Here is a 17208-nt window from a genome sequence, read left to right on the forward strand (position 1 = left end):
TATATATTTTTATAAAATGTATAGGCTCATAAATTATCGTAAAATGTAATTACTTCTTGCATAAAGTCTGCACCCGTCCCGTCAGTAGCGACATTTGTCAACCTATGATGACCGTGCATTGCTTGGTAGGCAGATGTGGTCAGCACAAGAAGTTCATGCCACTTGTGGGTGAGCAACCTCGTGTGAACTTCGACCGGCAGCTCAAGGTAAAACGGTAACCTTTTGGTCCACTGCACCAACTTGTACACTATGCTGTCTCCTATCTGACACAGCTTGTCACTTAAATCTGAATTATGGTCCAGCAGCTCGTCCAAGTTCTGTAACGCAAACAATGGCTATGTACAAATCTTGGAGCGTAATTATTTGTTCGAGGGTTTACTATATTGGAATTGGAGCGATGAGAATAAACCTAATTAAATAAAAGAAATCCTATTTTCGATCAAAGCGGATAATTGTTTAATCATCATTCCTTGAAATACGATGTTCTTTCATTACTTATTGATTATTGCAATAAATATTGTCGAAACCTCGATGATCGAATTGAGAAAACACCCGCAAAGAATTCCAGGTTCAAATCTTAGTTAAGGTAATATTTTCGCAATAAATTATTCGCAATTTTAAAATTCTTATTAACATCAAATTATACAAGTCTTCTGTTCCTGCGTTCTGGAAAGTAGAAGTCGTTTCTTATGTAATTTTGTGCTTTGAATTCGAATCCGGCCGCAGAATTAGTCTATCACGTCAGATTACCGAGATAATTTGATTTAAATAGTTCAAAAATAGTGATTTTTATCGATTTATTACTAACAACGAAATTTTTTTCTGCCAATTTTGCATATAGCAACTTAAAATACTACTTTTATTTTTAAAATCAATTGTGGTTTGTCATAGTGTGTTTGTCATAGTTCAAGGTCATAGTGAAAAGTCTAACAAAATCTGTCACTTGATCTTGTTAGATTTTGTTTTAGCTGGAATCATTTTCGAATTTTGCCTTTATTGAACTTTTTACTTTATGATCTTGATCCAAAGTCATACCGAGGTCATCGAATCGTAAATTTCACTAAATTTTATGTTCATAAAATTTGAGACTTACTCACAAAAGTAGAAAGGATGATATGCTATAGATTTTTCAACTTCAAATTTTGATATCATTGCGAAAAAAAATCATACAGATACAAACCACAAGTGATCTTAAAAATGAAAACTAGAACTTTAAGATGCCGTATGCAAAATAGGCAGGAAAAAATTTCGTTGTTAGCAATAAATCGATGAACATGATCAAAATCGCTATTTTTGGGTTATTTAAATCAAATTTATGACAAATAATATTTATTTGACATTTTTCTGTATGTACATGTGCACGCTTCAGAACGAACTAAACTGAGTTTTTTCCAACAGTTCTTGATCATTTCCCAATTTTCGCAATCAAGATATTATTTTTAAAGCGCTGAATATCCGCCATGGATAACTTGGAGCGCGGGGAGTGGAGCAAGCGCCCTGCTCACCGCCGCGAGCCTCTAATGTAAGTTCGAACGGCGCGGCGCGTCTGCTAGGCTATCCCCGCTCCTCGCGGCCCGCGTGCAGTGCGCTCGATGGGCCATTACCTTCGGCAAAAGTAAGTCGGGTGAACACGCGTATTCGGCTATCTTTAAACGTTAATATCTCGTTAACTATTACAAAATGGTAGAGGACTTTTCGATTCAGTTTAGTCCGCTCTACCGCAATAGTTAATATAATATATATATAGGGTGTCCCGAAGTTTTTACCAATCGCTTTTGTGTAGATAGAGCGGGCTAAACTGAGTCAAAAAGTCCTCTATTATTTTGCAATTTTCGCAATAGTTAACAAGCTATTAATTATTAAAAATTGGCAAATATATTGGTCTTGAATAATTTTTTACTCAAATACTATCAACTTTATAGAAAAGCTGCAACAGACAAAAATCATTAATTTTCTTCTCATAAAGTTCTGAGAATTTTTTCAGAATTTTTTAATACTGTATTTTCTTATATTGGTAAAAATAAGAACATGCAGTACTAAAAAGTTGCAGTAATAAAAAATTCTGAAAAAATTCTTAGAATTCTATGAGAAAAAAATAAATGATTTTTGTCTCTTTTAGTTTTTCTGTGAAGTTAATGGTATTTGAGTAAAAAATTATTCAAGCAATATTTGGCAATTTTTAGTAATTAATATCTTGTTAACTATTGTGAAAATTGCAAAATGGTAAAGGACTTTTCGACTCAGTTTAGTCCGCTCTATCTACACAAAAGCGATTAGCAAAAACTTTTGGGATACTCTATATATATTATAGCATCAATGTTATTAAATTGCTTGTCAATTTAATATCCCAGTAAATGAGAATGGATTAAAATGAATTGGATCCGAGCTAACACTAGTAATTTTCGGGGAAAAAAAAAAAACTAATATTTTTAAAGATTAAAAATATAAAATAACAGTGTATTTAAGAGCCAACTGCAGAACTTGTTGCGTAAAACAAATTATATTTTCTCTCAATATAATCAAAATTGTTCAAACCTCATAATTTATAAATTAGAAATTTTTATATGTTTAGGCTACATGATTGAGCGCTCTCTTCAGAAAAAGCCGATAAGTTGAAATAATAAGACTCCATCCTCTCAAAAGAAAAACGTTTTTTGGTTAAGTTGTTTCCAGAGTAATCAAGCATATATAATAGTGTTGTTTCGTTTTGTTTCTCGGGAGCTGCTCGGAATCGCTCCGAACGAACCCAGCGTACTTGAAATGTAGGATACACACTACATACGACATTTGTCATAAGATGTCCGATATTCATCATAACGATGAATCCTACATTTCAAATACGCTGAATTCGTTCGGAGCGATTCCGAGCAGCTCCTAAGAGACAAAACGGACAATGCTAATGACAACTGCTCACATAATGGTTGGAAAATCATGTGGAGAAATGTGGGTATGCAATCATGGACGAAATATAATCAGACATAACAAATGCGTTAATGAGTTAAAAACAAGTAAATCAGTCAGTGTAATAATAAAAAAACTGTATAATAAAGGTAAATAATCAGTATAACGCTCCCACTGTGTATTTTTATGTATTTTCATGTGTAAAATATGTTCCGAGAAGAAAAATTGTCGGACAAATCTTATTTTTCTAATTTAATTTTAAAGTTTTTTGATGTCGTAAGTTAGAAAATGATAATGTATTTGTAAAGATACACAAATTTACAAAATTACAGGAAAATTGAAGGTGGGAGCGTTATACTGAACATTTACCATAATAAGTTATTGCATCTATAGTCAAAGAATAAAATTAAATATAAATAAATTAAATTAAATATAACATAATAAATTAAATTAAATAAGTGTAAACGACAACAGACAAACACTAATATTATACAGGATGTACATTGACATATATTTATCATATTATTATACATATATGTCAATATTTCAGAAGCTAAATCTATACATTAAAATAAATAAAAAAACGTCATATTCTGGTAAAGAGAGAGCAAGCTGACGTCAAAATGACGACAAAATGACGTAGCTTGCTACCTGGGTATGAACATTATATGTCCTACATATTTTAGTTTTCAACGAGGTTTTCAAGTTATGGATGATTAAGGAAAATGTTCTAAATGTCCACCATGTGGATCAACACACGTTATTGTACAGCTTAGCATGTTTCAACATTATTTAATGTTTACAAACAATATCCATTTAACACAAATTGGATAAAATTTCAGACAGTCGGTATCTTAAGCTCGCGAGTTATTATTCTAAATATTGTTCTAAAAGCGGTAAAATGGTAATGTACATTTATGCTGAAATAGCCGACATACATTTAATATATCGATCTCCATGATCTCCTGATTTCAATCCATTAGATTTTTATTTTTGGGGCCATTTAAAATCTATTGTGTATTCAACACTGGTAAACAATGTGGATGATCTGCGAGAAAAGATACGAAATGGATTTGAAATTATTCAAAGAATACCTGGTATTTTTGAACGAGTGCGGAACTCAATGCTAAGGTATGCAGTAGTGCGTTGACGCACAAGGTGGGCATTTCAAACATTTTCTTGGGATCTCTTCCACCAACCTCAGTTGCTAACTGACAGTTACATTAACATGAGTATGCTGGACAAGCCTCATGTAACCGTCGGTTAGCTTAATCGAGGTTAGTAAAAGAGATCCTTAATCATCTATAATTTGAAAACTAAAATATGTAAGACATATGTTCATATGACGTTTTTTACTTATTTTAGTATATAGATTTATCTCCTAAAGTATTGAAATGCATTTATGAAACACCCTATATTTAATTTAATTCATTTATATTTAATTTTATTCTCTGACTGTAGATAATTTAGTTTGTAACAATAATTTATTATGTAGATTTTATTATTACACTGACTGATTTACTTGTTTTTTTAACTCAGTAACGCATCTGTTCCGATTATATTTAATCCACGATCGCACACGCAGATTTCTCCACACAGTCTTCCAACTGTCATATGGATAGCTCTCATTACTCTGGAAACAACTTAATTTCCGATTTATTTTAATGTCATTTTGATAGTTATCGTGACTTAATGTTCTACTTGAGATAAACCGAAGAAGGTGCAAGAACTTTAGCTAAAAAGAATAGGTCCATTATGTATTTCAATTTTTTAGCTTTTTCTGAAGAGGGCGCTCGATCACGTAGTCGAAATATGTCAAGATTTCTAATTTATCAGTTATGTTATGAGATTTGAACGATTTTATATGAGTACTTGAGAGAAAATTAATTTGTTTCACGCAACAAGTTTTGTGGTTTACTCCTAAATACCCTGTTATTTTATATTTTTAATTTTTATTATTTAGAGCCCTCACTCAGAGAAAGATTTTTTCAATTCAAAGAAATATTTCTTTGCTATACAGTTAAAGAAAAAATTTCTTTGATTTAAACATAATTTTTTTAAATCAAACAAGTTTTTTTATTTAAATTCAAAAAATAATTCAACATAAGAAATAAAAGTAATTCCAAAAAATAATGTTTAAATAAAAAAAAAAGACATTTAAATCAAAGAAAATTTTCTTTAATCATATAGCAAACAAACATTTATTTGAATCGAAAAAACCTTTCTTTGAGTGCTTTATTTTTATTGTATTATTGTTTCATATTTAAGTGTTACAAATTTTATTTCTAAGACATTTAGATTAATAAATAATTTATTAAGACCATAATGTGAATACACAATAAGTAAGCATACGTTATTTAAGCCTATAACGGTCAAAGCTAGATCTTTGCTTTAAATAATTCAATTAAATAATTCAATTTCTATAATATACTATTGTAGGAATTTTATATTTCTTTTCGTTCCGTATTATTCAATCAGCAGTGTTATTATTTTAAATTTACAAAATATGACTTAAATATACAATCTATAAATAAAAGAGCAAAAAAGCCACAGGATATCAGTAACGAAAGTCCATATATTTTAAATTTCATCAAATAAACATAAACGTTTCGGCCAAGATGTGGCCATCTTCAGTATGTAAAATAATGAATAGAGCGCACGGACTATTTTCTTTGCGCGGAGATCGAGATCGAAATGCTACTTCAGGCTTGTCCAATTTGAACTCCGGAGCCAAAACGCAGCCATCGACGCAAAAAAATTCAATATGGATAAGATTTCGAGGACTGTAAAGTGTTGATACGCATTTAAGCTTTTTAATAGTTTACGGTTCCTAAAATCTTACCCAATAAACGAGAATGGATTAAAATAAATTAAAATTTTTTGAATGCATATTTTAAATTCATGAAAATGGATTGAAATGGATTGAAATGAAGTGGATCCGAGCTGACACTAGTTTAATATTAAAAAAAAAATGTTATTTATATTTAAGACTTACAAATTTTATTCTTAAGACATTTATAATAATTATACCTGAAATTAATTATTTCAATTTGATATTAAAGAAAGCACCTTAGTGGGATTTGAACCTGGGATCTCTGGATTATGAATCTTCTGCGTTACTTACTGCTACATCATTTCTTCAATTGATAAGAATGTTATTTATTGTGTACTTCAATTATAACCAGCTAATCCACCGCACGAAATTACATAAATACAATAAAAATATCATTTAACATATATAATCATCATTTAACATATATAATGAAATATAAACAATTTACATTACTATGAGACAACATTGAGGAAGAGTCGAATAACCTAATCTCGCTTGGCCAATCTCGCGCCGCAATCAGAGTAATATTCGGGATGTGTTCGGTTTGATTTACGAGTATTAACATTTTTATTTCTAATTAAAGAGAAAAGAACATAACTTATTTTATAAGTTTTTTTGAATTTAGTTGGATTAACACGAAAAATTTCCTACTCATAATTTTAAATAAATTAAGTAACATTTATGATTCATTTTTAAATAAAAACTTTATACTGATAAAAATTTTTTTTATTTCATTGAATTAAAAAACTGCATTTCCGATTCAGAATTTTAAGTTGAACAATTCACGATATACAGAAAATGCTAATATTATTTTTAGATTGAAAGATATAGAAATATAGAAATGCTCTATACAATTCCTATAAAGGAATTAAAATGCATTCTGATTTGGAAAGGATTCATTTTAATATTCGTGAATCCGTATTTCTAAAAATCTGAATCCATTTCAATCCATTCTCGTTTGCTAGGATGTGATATTACTTTAATATTCTAGTTCTGTTCATAATTGCGTTTCAAAATCAAAAAAGTTTCGGTTCACGGTTTGCAGAATTGGATATGTACATATAGCGTCACAAATACCTTACATACAAAGTTGCATGAGTATCGGAGAAGGAACGAGGAGGCCACCTATATTATCGACTAAACTATATAATTTTTGTATAACAATTATTTTTTTCCTCTTTTACAGATTTGAAAATCCTTTTCCAGGATTAAAATATAATACATGTATTAACTCATTAAGGCTCATGTCTAATAATACAGCCGTGATAACGCCAAATTGAATACATGATTCATAGCACAAGGAAAAAAAAATTACTCGTGTTTTTTCGTTTTGCAAAATTATTTAAATAGTAATTGTTTAAACAAATTGTTTAAAAATGCCTATTTTTATTTAAAAAACTAAAAGTGCCATTCAATTCTACGTTCGAAAACAAGAAACTTTTATTCTTGATATTTTTTCGATCCGGTATTTGTTTATGCAAAAAATGGATATTTTTAAACAATTTGTTTAAACAATTATCATTTAAACAATCACCTTTGCAAAAAAACGTGGGTAATTTTTTTTTCGCTTATGCTATAAATCACGTATTCAGTTTGGCGTTATCACGGCTGTATGGGCCTTAATGAGTAAATATATGTGTATGTCTGTGAGGTGGAGTTTTCAAATTGAGATTTTTACCATTTTTTAGTCCAATATAGCGCTTTAGAGAGTTATTATATCGTTACAATATTTGTTTTGTAAAAGCTGTGCAATCTGTACTTATGAAATAATAATCCACAAACTAGTAGTTTGCATAAAGAAGCAACGTGGAGTTCTTAGAATTGGACTTAGATGTCTAATCAAATCGTTAATGTTATACGAAAATTTATGTATATATGTAGCATGCGTGAATGAGATATCAATGTAGTAATATCTAGTGATGTGTCAGTGACACGTAAATCATCTTTAAGTTCTGCTTACATAATGACTAATCATCTATTATATTTGTGATGCCGTATGTACATAAATTCACATCAAAATATTTAAGCACTAGATCTGCTCTCACTAAAAATAGAATTTGTCTCATTTAAATAATGGATCTATTTTTTGTGGCTGAACTAGTGTACGCTTTTAGAACATAAAGTGAAATGGATATATAATATATTTCGCGAAAGCAAGAAAGAGAGTTCAAATGCAGTCTAGTGTAGGAATAAAGAAACAGACTTAATATTTCATTCAAACGGATCAGTTTAGAGCAGTGCTGGGATTTACTTGCACATTTCAGCCGATTTTCAAATTGGTTCATGCCTCTTACTTTATTAACCCGCGCGCAGCCTAAATGCCGATCGGCAAGTAAAGTCTCAGCACTGGTTTGGAGAAACAGATTATTCATTGAATTGCTATTGTTTATCGAAATAAACGTTGATTAGATTAAGTAATTTTTGAAATTAATCTTATGTACTGCACATTAGAAAAACATATATTTTTCGTGGAAAAAAATTATGTCAATGTTTACATTAATTATATTAATGTCTTAATAGAAATTATGCAATTTACATTATGTACATTATATGTTTTATTATAAAAGGACGTATTCTCACATACCCTCAATGTGGCGATATCTTGGAACTCGTCGCAGTCTATAAGGGTTTGAATCATGGTTAAGGTTGCGTCCAAAGGAAATACTCGATCCCTCGAACTGCTAACTGCGTTGTCTAACCTTTGTCGTAAGTGCACCACCTTAAACATACAAAGTTAATATATAAAATCTATCCACATAATATTTTTTTATCAAGATAATATACTATTTGCATTTGTTAAATATTTTAGTTATGCGTCTAGAATGTTGATTAAAATTAGTAGTAATTTTCTTAGACGTATATACATTGCTGTTTGAATCAATTTTTATCAGTTATACATATAGTATCTCACACGTCGGGCTTTCAATCTTATTTACGTGATCTTGAAATTTTTTCATAAAGCAAAAAAGTTATTCTGAAAAGATTCGCACGTTAATTCCGCCAGCACTTCCTCTGTTGCGCGAAATTCGAGTTGGCCGGCCGCGCATCCAATCGATAGACTAAACCTTTCACTAACCTTTTGAATCTCGAGACATTTCCTCGAGATCGGGTACGGAGTGTATGTGAGCGAGATAGAAAGAGAAAGAGAAAAAGAAAACGAAAGAAACCTATCAAATTGGTTTCTGACTTCAGGGAAAGCTGGTCGCTTTGTCGGATAAGATTCATGCATAAAGTGACTATCTCATGGAGAACCGTGGGACACGTTTGCAGTTGAAGGCGCTCGATAGGAAAGGACCAAAGTTTCGCGGAGGATATAAGGGAGAAGATATACAGAAGAGGACGCGCGAGAAGGAGAGAGAGGGTGAGGTCACTGTCCCCCGTGCAGACTTTCACGAGTTACGAAACCGCCGGAGAACTGCCCGTCCTTGGCACCGGCTGCTGCTGATTTTCTATTGTCCCTACCTGCGTCGCTCGCAATGACGTTTCCAGCAGCAGTGACGATGACGAACAACGATTGACGTGATACTTCGTTATGATAAAAAGATATTCGATATTATTTCAGTAAAAATTAGTAAAGTTCATTGATATAACTGAATTATGTGCACCTTGATGTGTTTAGAAATATATTATGTATAAAGATAAATTTTTTTTTATAATAATTATTAGCGAAATTGTAACGAAATGATACGAAATGATATGAGAGATACAAGTATATATATTTAATAGAAATTATATTAAAAATGTTTCATATATAATATATGTATAATGTCTTATAATCTCCATTTTTATAATTAAATTATAACAAAGCTTATCCTTTTTTCTAAATATTTAAATATATAAGATATTTAGTAAAATTTAATGAATATTATATGATGGAGTAATTCTCTTTAAAAGCTTTTTAAATATTTATATAAAATATTCATAATTAAGAATTTAAGTAAAAATTAGTTCTATAGAAATTTTTTATGTGCAGATTATCTTCTAATAAAATAAAGATAAGAGTGTGTGTATGTTAATCTTCACAACAGCTCAACTGAAATTAAGTAAATAATCAAATAATTTTTTTCACGTAATTTTCGCAACTAAAAACAATAAATATTTTTCTTCTTAAAGAAAGTGATTCCGTTGTTTGAGATCTTTTTCTTATCTTGCATAAAATTCACTTTAAAAATGTGGTTTCATTGTGCATCTCACGTATGATGACTCGGCCGCGGCTCGAAAGTGACCTCTTTAATGGAGCACCACCATGGTCAATATTTACTCGATTTTACCGGCATCGGTTTCACTTTTGGCAATGGCCTCTACCGGACCATTTGAACGATCGCGACAATTCCCTCGTTTGCTCATATAATCATAACACGCATATTTTTCCAATACTCACGCTAATCATCCCACTTGAGAAAATCGGAGATGATATTTTTAGTATACCAAAATTGCAATATAGGAAAAATTAATTTTATTGAAGGTAAATTTAGTTATGAAATTATATCCGTATTATAATTTATAATTGATATATATATATATACATATACATATATAATATACGGCTTTCAAATGATTTCAGTAAATAATTTTTCACTATATAATATATTTCATCAATTAATCATAAAGATATATTTACGTTGTTTGTAAAAAACTACATACATAGTATTGAAAAACTGCTTTACGGAGACATACAATTTTGTAAGTTATATAAGAATCTCGTATTGTATAAGAAGTGTATAGATGAACACAAATGCGATGACGATTGGCTGATTTTCGCGAGCATGCTATTCGCTCGTTTTATCTATTGGCTTTCGTAATGTGGGAAACCTTGAGGCTTGCACAAGCTGAGTCGTAAGAAAGTGAAATTGCGACGGTGAGTTCATTCATTCCAAGATCGGTGCGGAGGAAACGGATCGACGCATGTCGAATTTGCTATTTGCCTCGTATAGTACTACTATTACTCAACGATTTGCATCAAGATACTTTACGTTTTTAATTACAAAGTAATGACTAAAATAAATTAAATTTATATCATTCTTAGATATTATAATGCAATTATATTTTGAAAAGATATACACAACGTTATAATCGTATTCCAATATAGACTGCCAGTATTAAAATTTATAGGATACGGGATGTCCCATTTTAATGTCCCATCCCAAATAACTTTTTTATTTTTGATCTTAGAAAAAAATGTTTCAGACAAAAGTTGTATGGCTTTGAGGGGAACATAAGATGGTGTTATTAATTTGACCTTGAATAGTTGCTTGAAAATCACGTGAAAGTTATCTTCATTTCTTAAATGGAATCCCCTACTTTTCATTGCATATTCTTGTAGATCATTTCGAGAGCTTTCCAAAACACTCTAATTCATTTTCATTATTTTTCGAGTTATAAGGCTTGCAAATTACAGTACTGCCGATATTAGCATTACCCAAGGTGTCCGATCGATGGCTAAAACCTTTTGAATGTTCAAGATCATGATCTGGATAACATTTGTCAAAATTAAGATCATTGGAGGTTGTTCCTCTTATTTTCATTTTTGCACTAAAAATTATTATATATTTTTATGTAAAAATGAAAATAAGAGGAACAACCTTCAATAACTTTGATCTTGACAAATGTCCAGATCATAATCTTGAACAACATCTAAGAGGTTTCAGTCTGCAATAAAAAATACGGGTTTTCATTTATGAAATTGAAATTAACCTTCACGTTTACCACCTTCAAAAATTTAAGAATATATTTTTCATAATTTCTGAAACATAGGATAATTTCAGGAAGTAATTTAAGAAGTTTCTATATGAAACAAAATAAATACTTTGTAAGTTTACAATACAGGGTATCTCTGCATACAGTGCCAAAACTGCTATAGCGGTTTCAGCACGTAAAAAGTTGAAAATGTCTAATAAACATTTGTCCGATTCCGAACGGTTTCGGAGTTATGGAATGTTAAAGTAAGAAAATATAAATAGTAAATATTATTTAATATTCATTATTCTGTTGAATCCTGAATTTTTTTTGATAGACTAGAATCGTTAAATCTTTCATTCGTCCCCAAAGTGTAAACAATCACACATTAAGGATGACTTCTTGTGCGAACTTCTTTCCCCATCACTAGATTGGAAGAGGCCAAGACGCTCCTATTAAATGGCCAGCGAAAAGTTCCGACCTTATATCACTGGATCGTTTTCTTTGAGGACGAATGAAAGATCTAATAATTTAGGCTAGCATGAAATTCAGAATGCAGAACAATTATGACAATTGATACTTAATACGCTGCCGATATCATCCGCGAAACTCTAAATAATTGTCATCAAGTCCGAAACAATTTATTAATTCGTGTCAGAAAGTGTGGAAAGCTGAAGTCGACGGAAGAATTTTTGAAATTTTCAACATTTTTTGTAAAGCATTAAATAAAATAACGAATTTTAAGCACGACCGTATATGTGAATATTATATCAAATACGATAAAGAAAGCTAAGATCGATAAAAAATTTTGGATGTTACAAATAATATTATACACAATATATTCTTTTATTAAATCAATTTATTCCACATATAATTGGGAGCCGATAACATTCGATTTCAACAATCATTCTGAAACGCTACTAATCTCTCCCCTAAATTAAATTAGAAAGAAAGAACCTTTTTTTCCCCGAAAGTTGAGAGGTTCTAGGTTCAAATCCTGGCTAATATTTTTCGCAAAATTTCTTACTTTCTTTCTTTCTTTCTTTCTTTCTTTCTTTCTTTCTTTCTTTCTAATTTAATTTAAGCGGTATTAGTAGCGTTTCAGAATGATTGTATTGAAATCGAATGTTATCGGCTCGTAATTATATTTGGAATAAATTGATTTAATAAAAGAATATATAATGTATTATTTGTAACATCCAAAATTTGACTGATTTTGGCTTTTTTTATCGTATTTAAAATAACGAACATTAAACAACATTTAGTACGATTCATTTTCTTACTTCAATATTTTGTAAGTTTGAAATCGTTCGAAATCGGACATATGTTTTTAGACATTTTCAATTTGGTTTCATGAACTAAAAGCCGCTGTAGCTGTAGTTTTGGCACTATATGCAGAGACACTCTGTATACATTTTTATATAATAATAAATGGAATAAAAATGTAAAAATATTAAACGTGCGATTTAGAAGATTAGATTGTAGGAATTACATTATAGTGCAATTTAGGAAGCATTTTTAAAACTTTTATTTATTTAACTTACAAAAATGTAAAGCAAACTTTAATTCTATTAATTTAATTTTAATAATATTCGAATTATGAAATGATCAAGACTTAGGCTATTTAACTTATACTTTCTGTAATTCCGCTACGTTGAAAAATAGCAACGCTATCATTTTATATTTTTTTATTTACGTAAATAACAACACTTCTATTGCGCTTCATGTCACGAATGTAAACGAAATTGCTACCATGATACCATATAGTTCTTAAATAACTCATATATAAGAATGTAATTAAATACATAATTGAATTTTTAAGAGAGGTAGTGCGATTTAGGCAATTGTTCTTTATCCTATGTAATGTGAATTTCAGTACTGTAGATTTTCAGTATTGGCAACGTATATCAGAAGAAACGACCTATATCGTAATACTTTAATATATACTCCTACTATTTCCTTAAATATCAAACTGCATGCTATTCAAATTTTATTGAATCTCCTTCTTATATAACGATGAATTTCTTTTTTTCTCTTAAATGTTACTGTTTCGATATACAGGGTGATCCGAAACAACCTAGTGTCCCTGTAGAGATGTATTCCTGACACAATTTTAAGACGACTTTTTCTTTACGAAAATTTTATCTGAAAATTAGTTTTCGAATTACAAGAAGAAATAGCGTATTACGGGCCGCGTAGAGGAGATGGGCAGGAGCGGCGCTCACATTTAGACTTGGGCACTTTACGCGCGGGACGCATACTGATCGGACGCATTCATACGTTTATAAAAAGACGTTTTTTCTTATGTTTTTTCTCTACCACACTATCTCTTTGTCTTTCACGTACTTTAGATTTGCGTACTTTAAACTGCTAATTTCGTTAAATTATAAATTAGAATGATAAAATTAAAATGAATATTAAACCTTTTGAATATTGAGTTATTTTTTAATTACATTGATGAAATTAGAGAAATATCGTAAAAGAGCGAAATTAGACAATAATGTGCGATAAACATTATAAAACTATTATTTGCGTACAAATCAAACAATTGTTTATAAGAGCGCTTCTTACAATTCGACTGGTTAGACTTAATTGTAGGTATTCCTTTACATTAGGAGACACCTCTTCAACCTTGATCTTGATATATGTTACAAAGGTGAAGGTACTAAAATTGATTGATTTGTATGTCAATAATAGTTTTATAATCGCACATAATAATTGTTTAATTTCGCTCTTTTATATTTCTCTAACAATTTTATCAATGTAATTGAAAAACAATCCGATACTCAAAGGATTCAATATTCATTTTAATTTCATCATTCTAAATTAACAAAAGTATAAGACTCTCAGTATAAATAATAAGTAGAAAGTTTAAAGGACGAATGAGAATAAGAATATAAAAACGTATTTCTTAAAATATCATAACGAATATATTATTACATAAATCTTAAAAAATTATTGTAATAACAAAATTAAAAAGATTACATAAATTAAATTATCCTTATATGTGATTACATACTCGTAGTTAAAAAACGTATACTAACAATATATGTTTCGGCTTCCTCAGTTGTACAAATTTCTATTAAACGCATTGAGCACTCAGTGATTAGGAATGTTCAAAAATCTACCAAGTCGGATAAACATTATTCACAGAACGGTTGCTCGGCCGTGTGGAGGAAACAATTGGAGATTCTATACATGAATAGAGAATCTTATGATCATATTAAAAAAGATAAAACAATATTTATTCTCCAGATATCATAACTCACCGATGTGGTTCCTGATGTCTAAATCGCATTAAATTATTTGTCGATACGCCATTACAAGAATAAAATAATATGAAACGTCGTTAAAATAATTTTCACATTAGAATCGTAAATTATCGATCCGTTAAAATTATCTAGTTTACAAAGATTAGTATGTGATTGTGACGACTGTCAAGACATGACTAACGACAATGTGTTATACGTTAAATAGTTATGTGTTTTTCAAAGTTAAATTTTATTTATGATTGGTAAATAAAAGATTCATGAAGGCCTTCTGTATTGTAGTAAGTTAAGGCTATTCTCTCTTGTTTTTTAACATAAATCATTTCAGAAATTAAACAACGCTTGCCATAACACGGTTCATCATCGAGAATCTTGACATTATCCCAATCAAAATCGTGTTCAGATTGTATCTATGGTCGGTTATGATAGAACAAATAGATGTGTTCCAGCGAGTGATTGCGACGATCTTTTATTCTCGTATTTAATTGTCTATCCGTCTGACCGACATAAGATGCATTACAATCTTTACACTTGATTTTATATACTACATTATTTTTTGTAGATTGTGGTTGTGGATCTTTTTGAACTTTTATGAATTTATTTAGTTTATTTAGAAATTGAAGAAAGAAATTTTAACATCTTTATTGTTAAGTTGTTTAAATTTTATCTGTAAACGAGGGAATATACTGTAAACCAAGAAGATTTAATCTCTTGATTCTCGTTATTTATCGAATCTTAAATAGCTACTCCTCTTTCAGACAGGATTTTTATTCTATGGTTAATATGTATTATATTATAGTTTCAAAAAAAAAGGCAGAGGAATCATTTTTCAATAGAGTCGTAATTATATAGGATAGATTTTTCTTATGGCGTTTTAGATCGGAAAATAATAACGCTCTGTCCACCATGCCAACAATGGTACCCCTCTTCTGAGAAATAGGATGGTTGGAAAAGCAATTCAAAAATCTACCTGAGCAGGTAAGCTTCTGATACCAATCGAATGTTAGATAACTCTTTGTTTTTGTGACGTCGAGAAAGTTAAGCGAGTCGCTTTGCACTTTCAGAGTAAATTGCAGGCGCGGGTGGAAAGAGTTAAAATAGTCTGAAATCTTATTAATTTTCGAAGATAGAACAGCCATACACAAGTCATCCATGTACCAATAATAAAAAGGTAAATCTTTGTTGAAAGATGCTAAAGCTATTTTTTCTAGTCACTCCAGTATTAAGTTAGCAATAACTAGTGAGAGTGGAGAGCCCATAGGTGTTCCGAAGATCTGTTTATAAAATATATCGTCAAATATAAAAAATGTAGAATCTAAAATAAATTTTACTGCCCCTAAAATTTCCCTTCGGTATGTTACGTTTTTTAGAAATAAAGTTCCAATTTTCATTTATGCAGTCTAGAGCTATTTCTATTAGGATGTTCGTAAAGAGTGAGATAACATCAAATGAAATTAACTTATGGTTGTCATCAATTTTCATTCTTTCTAAATTTTTAACTAATTGGAAGGTGTTTTTTATATAGCTGTCTGCTTTAGGAATAGCTTCATAGAGAATATTGTGCAAATACGAGGCTAATGCATAAAGAGGGCTCCTTATTGATGATATTATTATTCTAAACGGGCAATTCTGTTTGTGAATCTTCCGAAAACCATAATTGCATTTTTTCCATTTAGTGAGCAAGGTTCTGTTGTGAGTTTTTTTATACGGTTCTTGTTAACTACTTCGTATGTTTCGGTTTTTTCATCATTTTAATTTATAATTTAATGAAAGTAATATATTTAAAGTATGAAAGACAAAGAGATAGTATGGTAGGGGAGAAAAAAGGAATGTGTTTTTATAAACGTGTAAATGCGTTCGATCAGTATGCGCCCCTCACATAAAGCGCCTGCGTCTAACCGTGAGTGCCGCTCCTGCCCGTCTTCTCTACATGACTTGTGATACGCTATTTCTTCTTGTTATTTGAAAATTAATCGTCAGGCAAAATTTTCATAAAGGAGAAATCATTTTAGAATGATGTCAAGAATACGTCTCTATAGGGACACCTGGATTGTTTTCAATCACCCTGTATAAACAATATTTCTGTGACGTTAATTATTTGCTTTCTGATTCGTCAGAGTAGCATAAAAGTAAGTTGTTAACTTTTTTATAATAATAAGTCGGTAAATTGTTTAATAAAAATTATCGGATACAATCTATTATTACTTTATTTTTGAAAGAATATGTCAACAATAAAGAGTGCAAAATTATTCGCAAAGATTGATCCAATTTGCGAGCACAACAGGTCGCTTCGAAGATATCGATAATACAATTCTGATTTCATCGTAGTTGTTTAATCTGTATTTTTTCTCACGCTATTAGTATTGAATATGGATCATAAGCATCGATCAAACATACACGTAATGTACTTGCTTTGTAGTTGTTTCATATATATTTAATTTATTATGCTAATAGAAAATTAATAAATTTAATATATAGAAAAAATTTATAACATAAAATCTCCATGTACGGATTCAAATAAATTAGTAC

At 30.2% G+C, this 17208-nt stretch overlaps 1 protein-coding gene across 3 annotated transcripts in view; it reads right to left on the minus strand.

Moving 5' to 3' along the window:
* LOC108751510 (hormone receptor 4) overlaps window positions 1-17208 on the minus strand; it is a 359461-nt gene that overhangs the window by 26896 nt on the left and 315357 nt on the right. For all 3 annotated transcript variants that reach the window (XM_018491824.1, XM_018491905.1, XM_018491768.1), the window contains exons 7-8: window positions 8319-8453; window positions 54-317 (exon numbers count right to left, since the gene is read on the minus strand). In XM_018491824.1, the coding sequence (XP_018347326.1) occupies window positions 54-317; window positions 8319-8453 (399 nt within the window). The remainder of the gene's footprint in view (window positions 1-53; window positions 318-8318; window positions 8454-17208) is intronic.

The sequence above is a fragment of the Trachymyrmex septentrionalis genome, unplaced genomic scaffold (assembly GCF_001594115.1).
Source record: "Trachymyrmex septentrionalis isolate Tsep2-gDNA-1 unplaced genomic scaffold, Tsep1.0 scaffold1, whole genome shotgun sequence".
Taxonomy (NCBI): domain Eukaryota; kingdom Metazoa; phylum Arthropoda; class Insecta; order Hymenoptera; family Formicidae; genus Trachymyrmex; species Trachymyrmex septentrionalis.